The sequence below is a fragment of the Hyalella azteca genome, unplaced genomic scaffold (genome assembly GCF_000764305.2).
Source record: "Hyalella azteca isolate HAZT.00-mixed unplaced genomic scaffold, Hazt_2.0.2 contig1071, whole genome shotgun sequence".
In the NCBI taxonomy this organism is placed as follows: domain Eukaryota; kingdom Metazoa; phylum Arthropoda; class Malacostraca; order Amphipoda; family Hyalellidae; genus Hyalella; species Hyalella azteca.
In genome coordinates, this window is record NW_025931403.1 from 143,439 (window position 1) to 156,550 (window position 13,112).

General features: G+C 40.9%; 1 protein-coding gene across 1 annotated transcript; it reads left to right on the plus strand.

The window, feature by feature from the left end:
* Window positions 1-10,265: 10,265 nt before the first annotated feature.
* Window positions 10,266-11,195, plus strand: LOC108679605 (paternally-expressed gene 3 protein-like). The gene has a single exon (XM_018168260.1). It carries the CDS (start codon window positions 10,266-10,268, stop codon window positions 11,193-11,195), a length of 930 nt encoding a protein of 309 aa, XP_018023749.1.
* The last annotated feature ends 1,917 nt before the right edge of the window (window positions 11,196-13,112 follow it).

Consider the following 13,112-nt stretch of genomic DNA (forward strand, 5'->3'; position numbering starts at 1 on the left):
GTTTCTAGAATTACGGTCCCAAAAGTAATGACTGCTTTTGAAATTGAAGAAAAAATGTCCTCGGCAAAGCAAAGGACTGGCTGGAAGACGGAGTTGTCGGAGTGATACCGTCGGTAGCTAAATCAAATTGTGAAGAACAATCGAAAGATCGTAGCTGTTAAAATTACTGCAGACCTCAATGGACACCTACAGAACCCAGTTCCCATAGAGACTGTCCACCAAGAGTTGCACAGATCTGGATTCTATCGAAGAGCTGCAATTAGAAAACCTCTGGTTTCAAATACCAGTGCTTTAAAGCCTTTAAAATGGGTAAAAACCTTTAGAATTGATCCCTCAAGCAGAGGAAAAATGAGATTTTCTCTGACGAATCATCGTTTACCTTATTTCCAAACTCTGGCCGAGTTTACGTTTGGAGACAGCCAAAAGACTTATTTAATCCCGACTCCTTGTTCCCATGCAAAAACAAAACATGGCGGGGGATCTGCTTTGTCCTTGGGCGCTATTTCTTGGAAATTCGGCGGACAAATGATTTATCTTCATGTAAGAATCAACAGCCGTAACTATTTAAAAATTTTGGAGTACTAGGTTCATCTAATGGTGGAGCACTATTTACGGAGGGGATCGCCATCTTTCAGGGTGATAATGCCCCGGTCCATACAGCTGAAATTGTTCAAAAAATGTTAGGAGAAACATTCTAATGAAGTTGAGCATCTCATTTGGCCACCACAATCGCCAGACCTGAATATTATCGAGCATTTATGGTCGATTTTAGAGATGCAAGTCAGAAGTTGATTCCTACCGCCATAGTCTTCAAAAGAGCTGGAGGGAGTTTTAACTGAGGAATGGGTTAAAATTCCTTTGGAAACAATCCAAAATTTATGTGAATTAATATATCTGAGAATTGAGGCTGTAATTGCCACAAAAGGTGGACCTACACCATAGTGAAATATATTTTTTTGGATTTCGCTGGTGTTTTCCTTATTTTGTCTAACCCCTTAATGTTCTGCTTCTTCGATCAACAGACCACACACCACCTGACTTTATGCTTAGAGAATTTTATCGTACTTACATTACAACGGCTAAAGTGCCACTAACCGATAAAACGCTAGCAGCGGTCCACAAGTTCCTCACGGCCCCGGCCTGGCGGCTGGCCCGGAGCTGACAGCATGTCGGATGAGGACCGCTCACGATAAACTTTCACTCCGGCGATTGGGTTAGGAGAAGTTGGCGTCATCAAAGAGGCGCAAGCGAGTGAAGTGCTCGGAAAATACCGGAAAAGCTCTTGCTGTTTCTTAGTTAAGCGAGCGTATAAATTCACTTTGGTACTTTGGCGTTAACATTCTATCTCACCGTAGTGTAAGGTATTCATCATTCATACAGCGTAATAATTCATGCAGCGTATTAATTCAATCAGCGTAATAATTCATACAGCGTTATCATTCATACAACGTTTTCATTTAAACATTTTTTTATTCAGGCACTGTTATCATTCGTTCAGCGTTATCATTCAAACAGAGTTTTTATTCAAATAGCGTTATCATTCAAACAGTGTTTCTATTCAAACAGTGTTATCATTCATACAGCGTTATCATTCAAACAGTGTTATCGTTCAAACAGTGTTATCATTCATACAGCGTTATCCTTCAAACATTGCTATCATTCATACAGATTATCATTCATGCAGGGTTATCACGCACACAGACTCGATTTCCGGATGCATGCAGCTAGAGAAGGAAGTCGAACACGTCCTTCCGCTTAATTATGGTCAGTATTAATTATTTCTTTATGCGCCATTGTTTATCTAAAATCGTAAGTTTATCGTAAATTGAGACCTATATAATTTTAAGAACCATTTATTGCGCTTTTACATACTTATTATATTAAATATTATAGCTATTATTACATACTTATTACTGATAAATGCTAATTTCTTAGGTTACTTGATCTGAATATCGAGACAGCGCTTTCTGTCTCTTTTAACGAGTAAATTGGCTTCCATTTAGTATTCGCTATTGCCTTTTTGAGTTGATAAACTTCAAAAGTAATTTCCTTCATTTGCAGTATGTGTGCTTCGGCCTGCACTCGTATTTTCATAACACTTCACTAAGTGCTTGCTTGGATGCCGAAAATGTAACTTCGCGCTCAAACAACAGCATTTTCATAGTGTAGGCGATCGCCTCTGCTAGCAGAGGCTGGACATAGGCTATGCATGTCCTGTGTGTAGTAGTCCTTGATATTATTGCATACTTATTATTGATAAATGCTAAGTTCTTAGTTTACCTGATCTGAATATCGAGACAGTGCTTTCTGTCTCCTCTAACGAGTAAATTGGCTTCAATTTAGTATTCGTTAGTGCCTTTTTGAGTTAATAAACTTCAGAAGTAATTTCCTTCATTTGCAGGATGTGTGCTTCGGCCTGCAATCGTATTTTCAAAACACTTCACTAAGTGCTTGCTTGGATGCCGAAAATGTAACTTCGCGCTCGGTAGGCTGAGCACGCTGAGTGAATTTATTGAACAGTGAACATGTTAAAGCTGAAGTTGTGGCAGCTTGAATTTAAGTCAAATCATTTAATTCTGTGCTACGGCTTAAATGATCGGGAGGGCTTAAACCACTGCAGGCGCTGCTGCATCACCGCATTAAGGCTGCCCCAATGTCGTAGTCTCCTGCCGTACGACATTAAGCCGCTCGAGAGCATGACGGCGCACAGCTCTGATTTGCAGGCAAGTTCGAGCAGAGTTTCATTGGGTACTGTAAGTATATAGCTACGTGAACATCTATATTTTACCCCAATTCTAGTAGTATATTGTCGTCTCGCTTCCATGTTATATTTCGCGTGTTAGCATATCAACCACATGTACTAGCGACCGTCTTGCTTTAAGAAGAGAACATCTAGGCTCTGAGATAAGACCGTCTCTGCTATATAAAGAGAACACCCCTGCCTTGAAAAAAACCCGTCTCTGTTCTAAGATGGGATCGTCTCTGTCATGACAAGGAGACCGTCTCTGTCATGACAAGGAGACCGTCTCTGCCATGACAAGGAGACCGTCTCTGCAATGAAAAAGAGACCATCTCTACTCTGACAAGGAACAAACGGCCATCTCTGCCCTAACCAAAGACCGTCTCCGCTTGGAGTAGAAGGCATGTTTACGAGAGTTTCACCCGTCGTTTACGCAACGCACCCGTGCCTGTCTTGAGCAGAACACGTACCTTCCATGAGGAGAGGTGGCCTCTGACATGCGATGATATTGTCTCTGCCGTAAGATGAGACCATCTCTGCCGTAAGATGAGACCATCTCTGCCGTAAGATGAGACCATCTCTGCCGTAAGATGAGGCCATCTCTGCCGTAAGATGAGACCATCTCTGCCGTAAGATGAGACCATCTCTGCCGTAAGATGAGACCATCTCTGCCCTAAGATGAGACCATCTCTGCCGTAAGATGAGACCATCTCTGCCGCGAGAGAACGCCTCTGCTGTGCGAGTCTTCTGATGGACTTCTCCGGAGCAGCTCCGGCTTGACGCCTGCGGCTCTTTCCCTTCTGGTTGACCGACCGTCTATCCTGGATCCTATATAATCATTTCCTTGCTCAGGTTAAGCCACAAATTTTCACTATATTATTTTCCTGCTCAGATGAACTTTTCGCATGACCACAGTATTATTTTCCTGCTCAGGTGGACGTTTCGTATGTCCACAATATTTTTTCCTGCTCAGGTGGACGTTTCGTATGTCCACAATATTTTTTCCTGCTCAGGTGGACGTTTCGTATGTCCACAATATTTTTTCCTGCTCAGGTGGACGTTTCGTATGTCCACAATATTTTTTCCTGCTCAGGTGGACGTTTCGTATGTCCACAATATTTTTTCCTGCTCAGGTGGACGTTTCGTATGTCCACAATATTTTTTCCTGCTCAGGTGGACGTTTCGTATGTCCACAATATTTTTTCCTGCTCAGGTGGACGTTTCGTATGTCCACAATATTTTTTCCTGCTCAGGTGGACGTTTCGTATGTCCACAATATTTTTTCCTGCTCAGGTGGACGTTTCGTATGTCCACAATATTTTTTCCTGCTCAGGTGGACGTTTCGTATGTCCACAATATTTTTTCCTGCTCAGGTGGACGTTTCGTATGTCCACAATATTTTTTCCTGCTCAGGTGGACGTTTCGTATGTCCACAATATTTTTTCCTGCTCAGGTGGACGTTTCGTATGTCCACAATATTTTTTCCTGCTCAGGTGGACGTTTCGTATGTCCACAATATTTTTTCCTGCTCAGGTGGACGTTTCGTATGTCCACAATATTTTTTCCTGCTCAGGTGGACGTTTCGTATGTCCACAATATTTTTTCCTGCTCAGGTGGACGTTTCGTATGTCCACAATATTTTTTCCTGCTCAGGTGGACGTTTCGTATGTCCACAATATTTTTTCCTGCTCAGGTGGACGTTTCGTATGTCCACAATATTTTTTCCTGCTCAGGTGGACGTTTCGTATGTCCACAATATTTTTTCCTGCTCAGGTGGACGTTTCGTATGTCCACAATATTTTTTCCTGCTCAGGTGGACGTTTCGTATGTCCACAATATTTTTTCCTGCTCAGGTGGACGTTTCGTATGTCCACAATATTTTTTCCTGCTCAGGTGGACGTTTCGTATGTCCACAATATTTTTTCCTGCTCAGGTGGACGTTTCGTATGTCCACAATATTTTTTCCTGCTCAGGTGGACGTTTCGTATGTCCACAATATTTTTTCCTGCTCAGGTGGACGTTTCGTATGTCCACAATATTTTTTCCTGCTCAGGTGGACGTTTCGTATGTCCACAATATTTTTTCCTGCTCAGGTGGACGTTTCGTATGTCCACAATATTTTTTCCTGCTCAGGTGGACGTTTCGTATGTCCACAATATTTTTTCCTGCTCAGGTGGACGTTTCGTATGTCCACAATATTTTTTCCTGCTCAGGTGGACGTTTCGTATGTCCACAATATTTTTTCCTGCTCAGGTGGACGTTTCGTATGTCCACAATATTTTTTCCTGCTCAGGTGGACGTTTCGTATGTCCACAATATTTTTTCCTGCTCAGGTGGACGTTTCGTATGTCCACAATATTTTTTCCTGCTCAGGTGGACGTTTCGTATGTCCACAATATTTTTTCCTGCTCAGGTGGACGTTTCGTATGTCCACAATATTTTTTCCTGCTCAGGTGGACGTTTCGTATGTCCACAATATTTTTTCCTGCTCAGGTGGACGTTTCGTATGTCCACAATATTTTTTCCTGCTCAGGTGGACGTTTCGTATGTCCACAATATTTTTTCCTGCTCAGGTGGACGTTTCGTATGTCCACAATATTTTTTCCTGCTCAGGTGGACGTTTCGTATGTCCACAATATTTTTTCCTGCTCAGGTGGACGTTTCGTATGTCCACAATATTTTTTCCTGCTCAGGTGGACGTTTCGTATGTCCACAATATTTTTTCCTGCTCAGGTGGACGTTTCGTATGTCCACAATATTTTTTCCTGCTCAGGTGGACGTTTCGTATGTCCACAATATTTTTTCCTGCTCAGGTGGACGTTTCGTATGTCCACAATATTTTTTCCTGCTCAGGTGGACGTTTCGTNCGTTATCATTCATACAGCGTTATCATTCATACAGCGTTATCATTCATACAGCGTTATCATACATACGGCGTTATCATTCATACAGCGTTATCATTCATACAGCGTTATCATTCATACAACGTTATCATTCATACAGCGTTATCGTTCATACAGCGTTATCATTCATACAGCGTTACCATTCATACAGCGTTATCACACACACACACAGACTCGATTTTCGGATGCAGCTATAGCGAAGGATGCAGCCAGCTAAGGCTAACTGCAGTAGTTTGACGAATTTTTGATTTTCTACTACTGCCAGAGCCATACTATTTGTGATAAAAATCGCTTATAACATGAATGATGCAATATGTTAGTTTGGAATTAAAAAGCTGAAGAATTACGAGTTATTTACACCGATAAGTTATTTAATGAAACATTTCCTTGGTCCTACATCATCTGGTATAACTTTATTAGTCAATAGCCAGTTAGTGGCGACACGAGTGCTGTATCGTTCTTTTGCTGAGAGATTCATAAGAGAACCGGATATTTTACAGTAGATTTAAACTAACACTATACGTACTCGGTTGTCTTCACTTCCCAAGTTGCAACCATCCAGAGGCAGAAGATTCGGTTGAAGATACACTCGAGATCACCGCCAAAGTTTATTTATTTAAAAAACTTTCGACAAATCTGACGATTGGCTTACTATTATTATTTAAAAAATTATTTGCTTGATGATATCACTCAGGTTCAATGTTTCCCTCATGACCTAAAACGCTCATGTGCCATTAATACAAGCATTAAGCTAACATAAACAAATTTTTATTTTATAATCCAAGAGGGAGATTAAATTATTTTGACTGAGAGCAAAACAAATAAATAATAATTTTCATAATTTTTTTTATCGGAGGTTTTTTTAGTTCTTTCTACACGGAGGGTCGTCAAGTGCAGGCCATTAAGTGAGAACTCTACAAATTAATATTTCATACATATATAATGTAGATATTGACTGCTAGAAGGTATTTGGTTTCACTTGTATACAAACAGTAGCACTAGTTGAATGTTCGTAAGAATTTGATCATTTTACAATACTCAATTGCATTTTTTTTGGCATATAATTACCTTATCCTACCTAATATTGCCCGGTCAATTAGTTCGTTTATTAGTTTTTAACCATCGAAAAGTATTCATAAACTGCATTTGAAAAGAAAAATGCAATGGACAATTATAAGGAGTTGTATAATGGATAACAATCATCTGTTTACCCTCGCAAATTATTAGGAGTTGTATAGAGGAGAACAATCATCTGTTTTACCCTCGCAAGTTATTAGGAGTTGTATAGATGAGAACAATCATCTGTTTTACCCTCGCAAATTATTAGGAGTTGTATAGAGGAGAACAATCATCTGTTTTACCCTCGCAAGTTATTAGGAGTTGTTTAGAGGAGAACAATCATCTGTTTTACCTTCATAAGTTATTAGGAGTTGTATAGAGGGGAACAATCATCTGTTTTACCCTCGCAAGTTATTAGGAGTTGTATAGAGGAGAACAATCATCTGTTTTACCCACGCAAATTATTAGGAGTTGTATAGAGGAGAACAATCATCTGTTTTACCCTCGCAAGTTATTAGGAGTTGTATAGAGGGGAACAATCATCTGTTTTACCCTCGCAAGTTATTAGGAGTTGTATAGAGGCTGTCTCTTATACACATCTAGATGTGTATAAGAGACAGGAGTTGTATAGAGGGGAACAATCATCTGTTTTACCCTCGCAAATGATTAGGAGTTGTATAGAGGAGAACAATCATCTGTTTTACCCTCGCAAATTATTAGGAGTTGTGTAGAGGAGAACAATCATCTGTTTTAACCTCGTAAGTTTTGAAAGAATCAGCAACAGCAGCACAATTGTGTGGCTAAAGTAAGAAACGCTATCCCTGGTGAGTAAAATTCAGGTTGATTTTATCAGCTGGGGAGTACATCTGCGTATATATATGTATATACATATATATGGTACATCTTCGTAATTTTTTACTTAATAATTCAAGTGTAATTAGTAAATATTTTCTTAAAAATTAATAAATCTATACTAGCAGACAAACAGCTTCACTTAATTATGGTCGGTATTAATTATTTATTCATGTGCCGTTGAGACCTTTATAATTTTAAGCAACATTTATTACGCTTTTCCATATTTATTATATATATTATTCAAGGACTACTACACACAGGACATGCATAGCCTAAGAGTTGTATAGAGGAGAACAATCATCTGTTTTACCCTCGCAAGTTATTAGGAGTTGTATAGATGAGAACAATCATCTGTTTTACCCTCGCAAATTATTAGGAGTTGTATAGAGGAGAACAATCATCTGTTTTACCCTCGCAAGTTATTAGGAGTTGTTTAGAGGAGAACAATCATCTGTTTTACCTTCATAAGTTATTAGGAGTTGTATAGAGGGGAACAATCATCTGTTTTACCCTCGCAAGTTATTAGGAGTTGTATAGAGGAGAACAATCATCTGTTTTACCCACGCAAATTATTAGGAGTTGTATAGAGGAGAACAATCATCTGTTTTACCCTCGCAAGTTATTAGGAGTTGTATAGAGGGGAACAATCATCTGTTTTACCCTCGCAAGTTATTAGGAGTTGTATAGAGAACAATCATCTGTTTTACCCTCGCAAGTTATTAGGAGTTGTATAGAGGAGAACAATCATCTGTTTTACCCTCGCAAATTATTAGGAGTTGTATAGAGGGGAACAATCATCTGTTTTACCTTCATAAGTTATTAGGAGTTGTATTGAGGGGAACAATCATCTGTTTTACCCTCGCAAATTATTAGGAGTTGTATAGAGGGGAACAATCATCTGTTTTACCTTCATAAGTTATTAGGAGTTGCATAGAGGGGAACAATCATCTGTTTTACCCTCGCAAATGATTAGGAGTTGTATAGAGGGGAACAATCATCTGTTTTACCCTCGCAAATGATTAGGAGTTGTATAGAGGGGAACAATCATCTGTTTTACCCTCGCAAATGATTAGGAGTTGTATAGAGGGGAACAATCATCTGTTTTACCCTCGCAAATGATTAGGAGTTGTATAGAGGGGAACAATCATCTGTTTTACCCTCGCAAATGATTAGGAGTTGTATAGAGGGGAACAATCATCTGTTTTACCCTCGCAAATGATTAGGAGTTGTATAGAGGGGAACAATCATCTGTTTTACCCTCGCAAATGATTAGGAGTTGTATAGAGGGGAACAATCATCTGTTTTACCCTCGCAAATGATTAGGAGTTGTATAGAGGGGAACAATCATCTGTTTTACCCTCGCAAATGATTAGGAGTTGTATAGAGGGGAACAATCATCTGTTTTACCCTCGCAAATGATTAGGAGTTGTATAGAGGGGAACAATCATCTGTTTTACCCTCGCAAATGATTAGGAGTTGTATAGAGGGGAACAATCATCTGTTTTACCCTCGCAAATGATTAGGAGTTGTATAGAGGGGAACAATCATCTGTTTTACCCTCGCAAATGATTAGGAGTTGTATAGAGGGGAACAATCATCTGTTTTACCCTCGCAAATGATTAGGAGTTGTATAGAGGGGAACAATCATCTGTTTTACCCTCGCAAATGATTAGGAGTTGTATAGAGGGGNTATCGAGACAGCGCTTTCTGTCTCTTTTAACGAGTAAATTGGCTTCCATTTAGTATTCGCTATTGCCTTTTTGAGTTGATAAACTTCAAAAGTAATTTCCTTCATTTGCAGTATGTGTGCTTCGGCCTGCACTCGTATTTTCATAACACTTCACTAAGTGCTTGCTTGGATGCCCAAAATGTAACTTCGCGCTCAGTAGGCCGAGCACGCTGAGTGAATTTATTGAACAGTGAACGTGTTAAAGCTGGAGTTGTAGCAGCCTGAATTTAAGTCAAATCATTTAATTCTGTGCTACGGCTTAAATGATCGGGAGGGCTTAAACCACTGCAGGCGCTGCTGCATCACCGCATTAAGGCTGCCCCAATGTCGTAGTCTCCTGCCGTACGACATTAAGCCGCTCGAGAGCATGACGGCGCACAGCTCTGATTTGCAGGCAAGTTCGAGCAGAGTTTCATTGGGTACTGTAAGTATATAGCTACGTGAACATCTATATTTTACCCCAATTCTAGTAGTATATTGTCGTCTCGCTTCCATGTTATATTTCGCGTGTTAGCATATCAACCACATGTACTAGCGACCGTCTTGCTTTAAGAAGAGAACATCTAGGCTCTGAGATAAGACCGTCTCTGCTATATAAAGAGAACACCCCTGCCTTGAAAAAAACCCGTCTCTGTTCTAAGATGGGATCGTCTCTGTCATGACAAGGAGACCGTCTCTGTCATGACAAGGAGACCGTCTCTGCCATGACAAGGAGACCGTCTCTGCAATGAAAAAGAGACCATCTCTACTCTGACAAGGAACAAACGGCCATCTCTGCTCTAACCAAAGACCGTCTCCGCTTGGAGTAGAAGGCATGTTTACGAGAGTTTCACCCGTCGTTTACGCAACGCACCCGTGCCTGTCTTGAGCAGAACACGTACCTTCCATGAGGAGAGGTGGCCTCTGACATGCGATGATATTGTCTCTGCCGTAAGATGAGACCATCTCTGCCGTAAGATGAGACCATCTCTGCCGTAAGATGAGACCATCACAGACGGACTTTCCTGCTCAGATGAACTTTCCTGCTCAGACGGACTTTCCTGCTCAGATATACTTTCCTGCTCAGATGAACTTCCCTGCTCAGACGGACTTTCCTGCACAGACGGACTTTCCTGCTCAGATGAACTTTCCTGCTCAGACGGACTTTCCTGCTCAGATATACTTTCCTGCTCAGACGGACTTTCCAGCTCAGATGAACTTTCCTGCTCAGACGGTCTTTCCTGCTCAGACGGACTTTCCTGCTCAGACGGACTTTCCTGCTCAGACGGACTTTCCTGCTCAGTCGGACTTTCCTGCTCAGACTGACTTTCCTGCTCAGACGGACTTTTCTGCTCAGACGGACTTTACAGCTCAGGCGGACTTTCCTGCTCAGATGGACTTTCCTGCTCAGGCGGACTTTCCTGCTCAGATGATCTTTCCTGCTCAGATGAACTTTCCTGCTCAGACGGACTTTTCTGCTCAGACGGACTTTCCTGCTCAGATGGACTTTCCTGCTCAGATGGACTTTCCTGCTCAGATGGACTTACCTGTTCAGAAGGACTTTCCTGATCAGACGGACTTTCCTGCTCAGATGAACTTTCCTGCTCAGATAGACTTTCCTGCTCAGATGAACTTTCCTGCTCAGATGAACTTTCCTGCTCAGATGAACTTTCCTGCTCAGATGAACTTTCCTGCTCGGACGGACTTTCCTGCTCAGAAGGACTTTCCTGATCAGATGAATTTTCCTACTCAGATAGACTTTTCTGCTCAGATGGACTTTCCTGCTCAGATGGACTTTCCTGATCAGACGGACTTTCCTGCTCAGATGGACTTTCCTGATCAGACGGACTTTCCTGCTCAGATGAACTTTCCTGCTCAGATGAACTTTCCTGCTCAGATGGACTTTCCTGCTCAGGTGGATGTTCCGTAAGACCATAATTTTGTTTTCATGCTCAGGTGGACTCAAATACAAAGAATATAATAGAAATTCGGGAGCACCAAGAGAACATTAACGAATTCTCATGCTAAATACTCATGACAATGATAATTGTTGATGTTTATATCTATTATACAATTGAGAAAGATCATTTGTCTGTGCATATTTGCGCTAGGGGTTGAGCGCTGGAAGTGTATGAGAATTTAGATAGAGTGTGGTGACAAACACGAATAAAAAATAGTATGTGCATAAGCAACATCGTTAGATATTGCAAATTTGATAAAAAAATGCAAATTGATTGAGGTAAATAAATTGCAATTCGTTTCGATTTAGTAAATATTCACTTTACTCAAAAATATAAGAAAATAATAGAATGATTACCTCAAAATTACAAAACAGCAATTTAAGGAAAGTTCAGCGATAAATATGGCTTTGATGCTGCCTTCCATCAGCTAACGTTACATGCCTTGAAAATAATTAGGATTACAAATAACACTGTTATCAAATCTCCATGATTATCTATCCATTGCATCGCCGGGAGGAAGCTTCACGTTTTTTATTATATGAGAGAATGAAAATAATTATTCATATAACCGCTGATCGTTCTCAAAGGAAATTCACGAACATAATAAGAGCAAAAATGTTCAAATTTATGATTGGCGAATAGAATTGCAAGACTAATATATACTCGATTACAACAAGATCGCTCATCCACGATCTTGCCATTACGCCCCAGGAAGCGCTTCATTATCAAATTTTTCTCATTGAATGTATCATTATTTCAAATCATGCATCGAAACTCTCTTAAGATGTACAACTGAAAAAATCCTATGAGGGAATTTCACAAATTTGAATATTATTGACGAATTGGTAAACTTCATCTTCACCTCCGAAAAAATCTTTTGCATCATATCAGCATACAACTGAAATGAATGCAAAATACGCAATACACATATTTTAATGCATCGCGATCATTTTAGATGCAGGCAACCATGTTCCACTCGGAATGCTGATCAGCAACACGTCGCACTACCTCAGAGTTTGGTGAGAATCAAATAACTGAAGAGACCCAGGAAATTAAAGCCGCTCTCAACGGTGGCTCAGTCGGGCTTAATCAATGTAAGTGACTCCCTGGTCTGCATTAGCCTCTCCTAAGCCGCAATCAGCCTCTCATCAGCCTGCATGAGGCGCCGTGCGCGGCGTATGTTTACCCCGCGGCTGCCTGAGCCACGGCAGCCTGCATCAGGCGCCGTGCAAGGCGTATGTTTACCCCCGCGGCTGCCTGAGCCACGGCAGCCTGCATCAGGCGCCGTGCGTGGCGTATGTTTACCCCCGCGGCTGCCACGTGCGCAGGACGAGCTCATGCATGGCCATGAATTATGACGTTGTCACTTTGTTCAACGTCTCCCATGATATCAATGCAGATTTGTTTGCCGTTACGCTTTTTCAACAAAATGTGTGGAATGCTTTCCTCCCCCAGTCGAAATGCTAAAGTACAAAGTGTGAGTACTAAAGGCTACATTTTTCATACGACGGCAATGCCAAAAATATTATTTAATATGATAGAGAAAATGACAAGTAAGAATATATGAGAAATGTGAAACAATGATTTGTCCTCATTGACAGATCCTCTTTACAGCAGCTTCCTTACAAGACAATGCAAATAAATACTGCACCGAGTTCTCACTTGAGTCCCTTCGTCTCGCAATACGGCGAGATCAAATATTCCTCGGCGGTCTTCTTGAAGGCCTGCGAAAGGTTCGATGCTCGGTCAAAAGCTCGACGCCGTTCCTTGACCACTCGGCTACGACGCTAAGACAAGGCAAACCTTTTTTCATGTGTTTTGATCGTATCGTGTTTGTTGATCGTATCGTGTCTCAGAAAAGTTAGATAGAAAAAAAAATGTAAAAC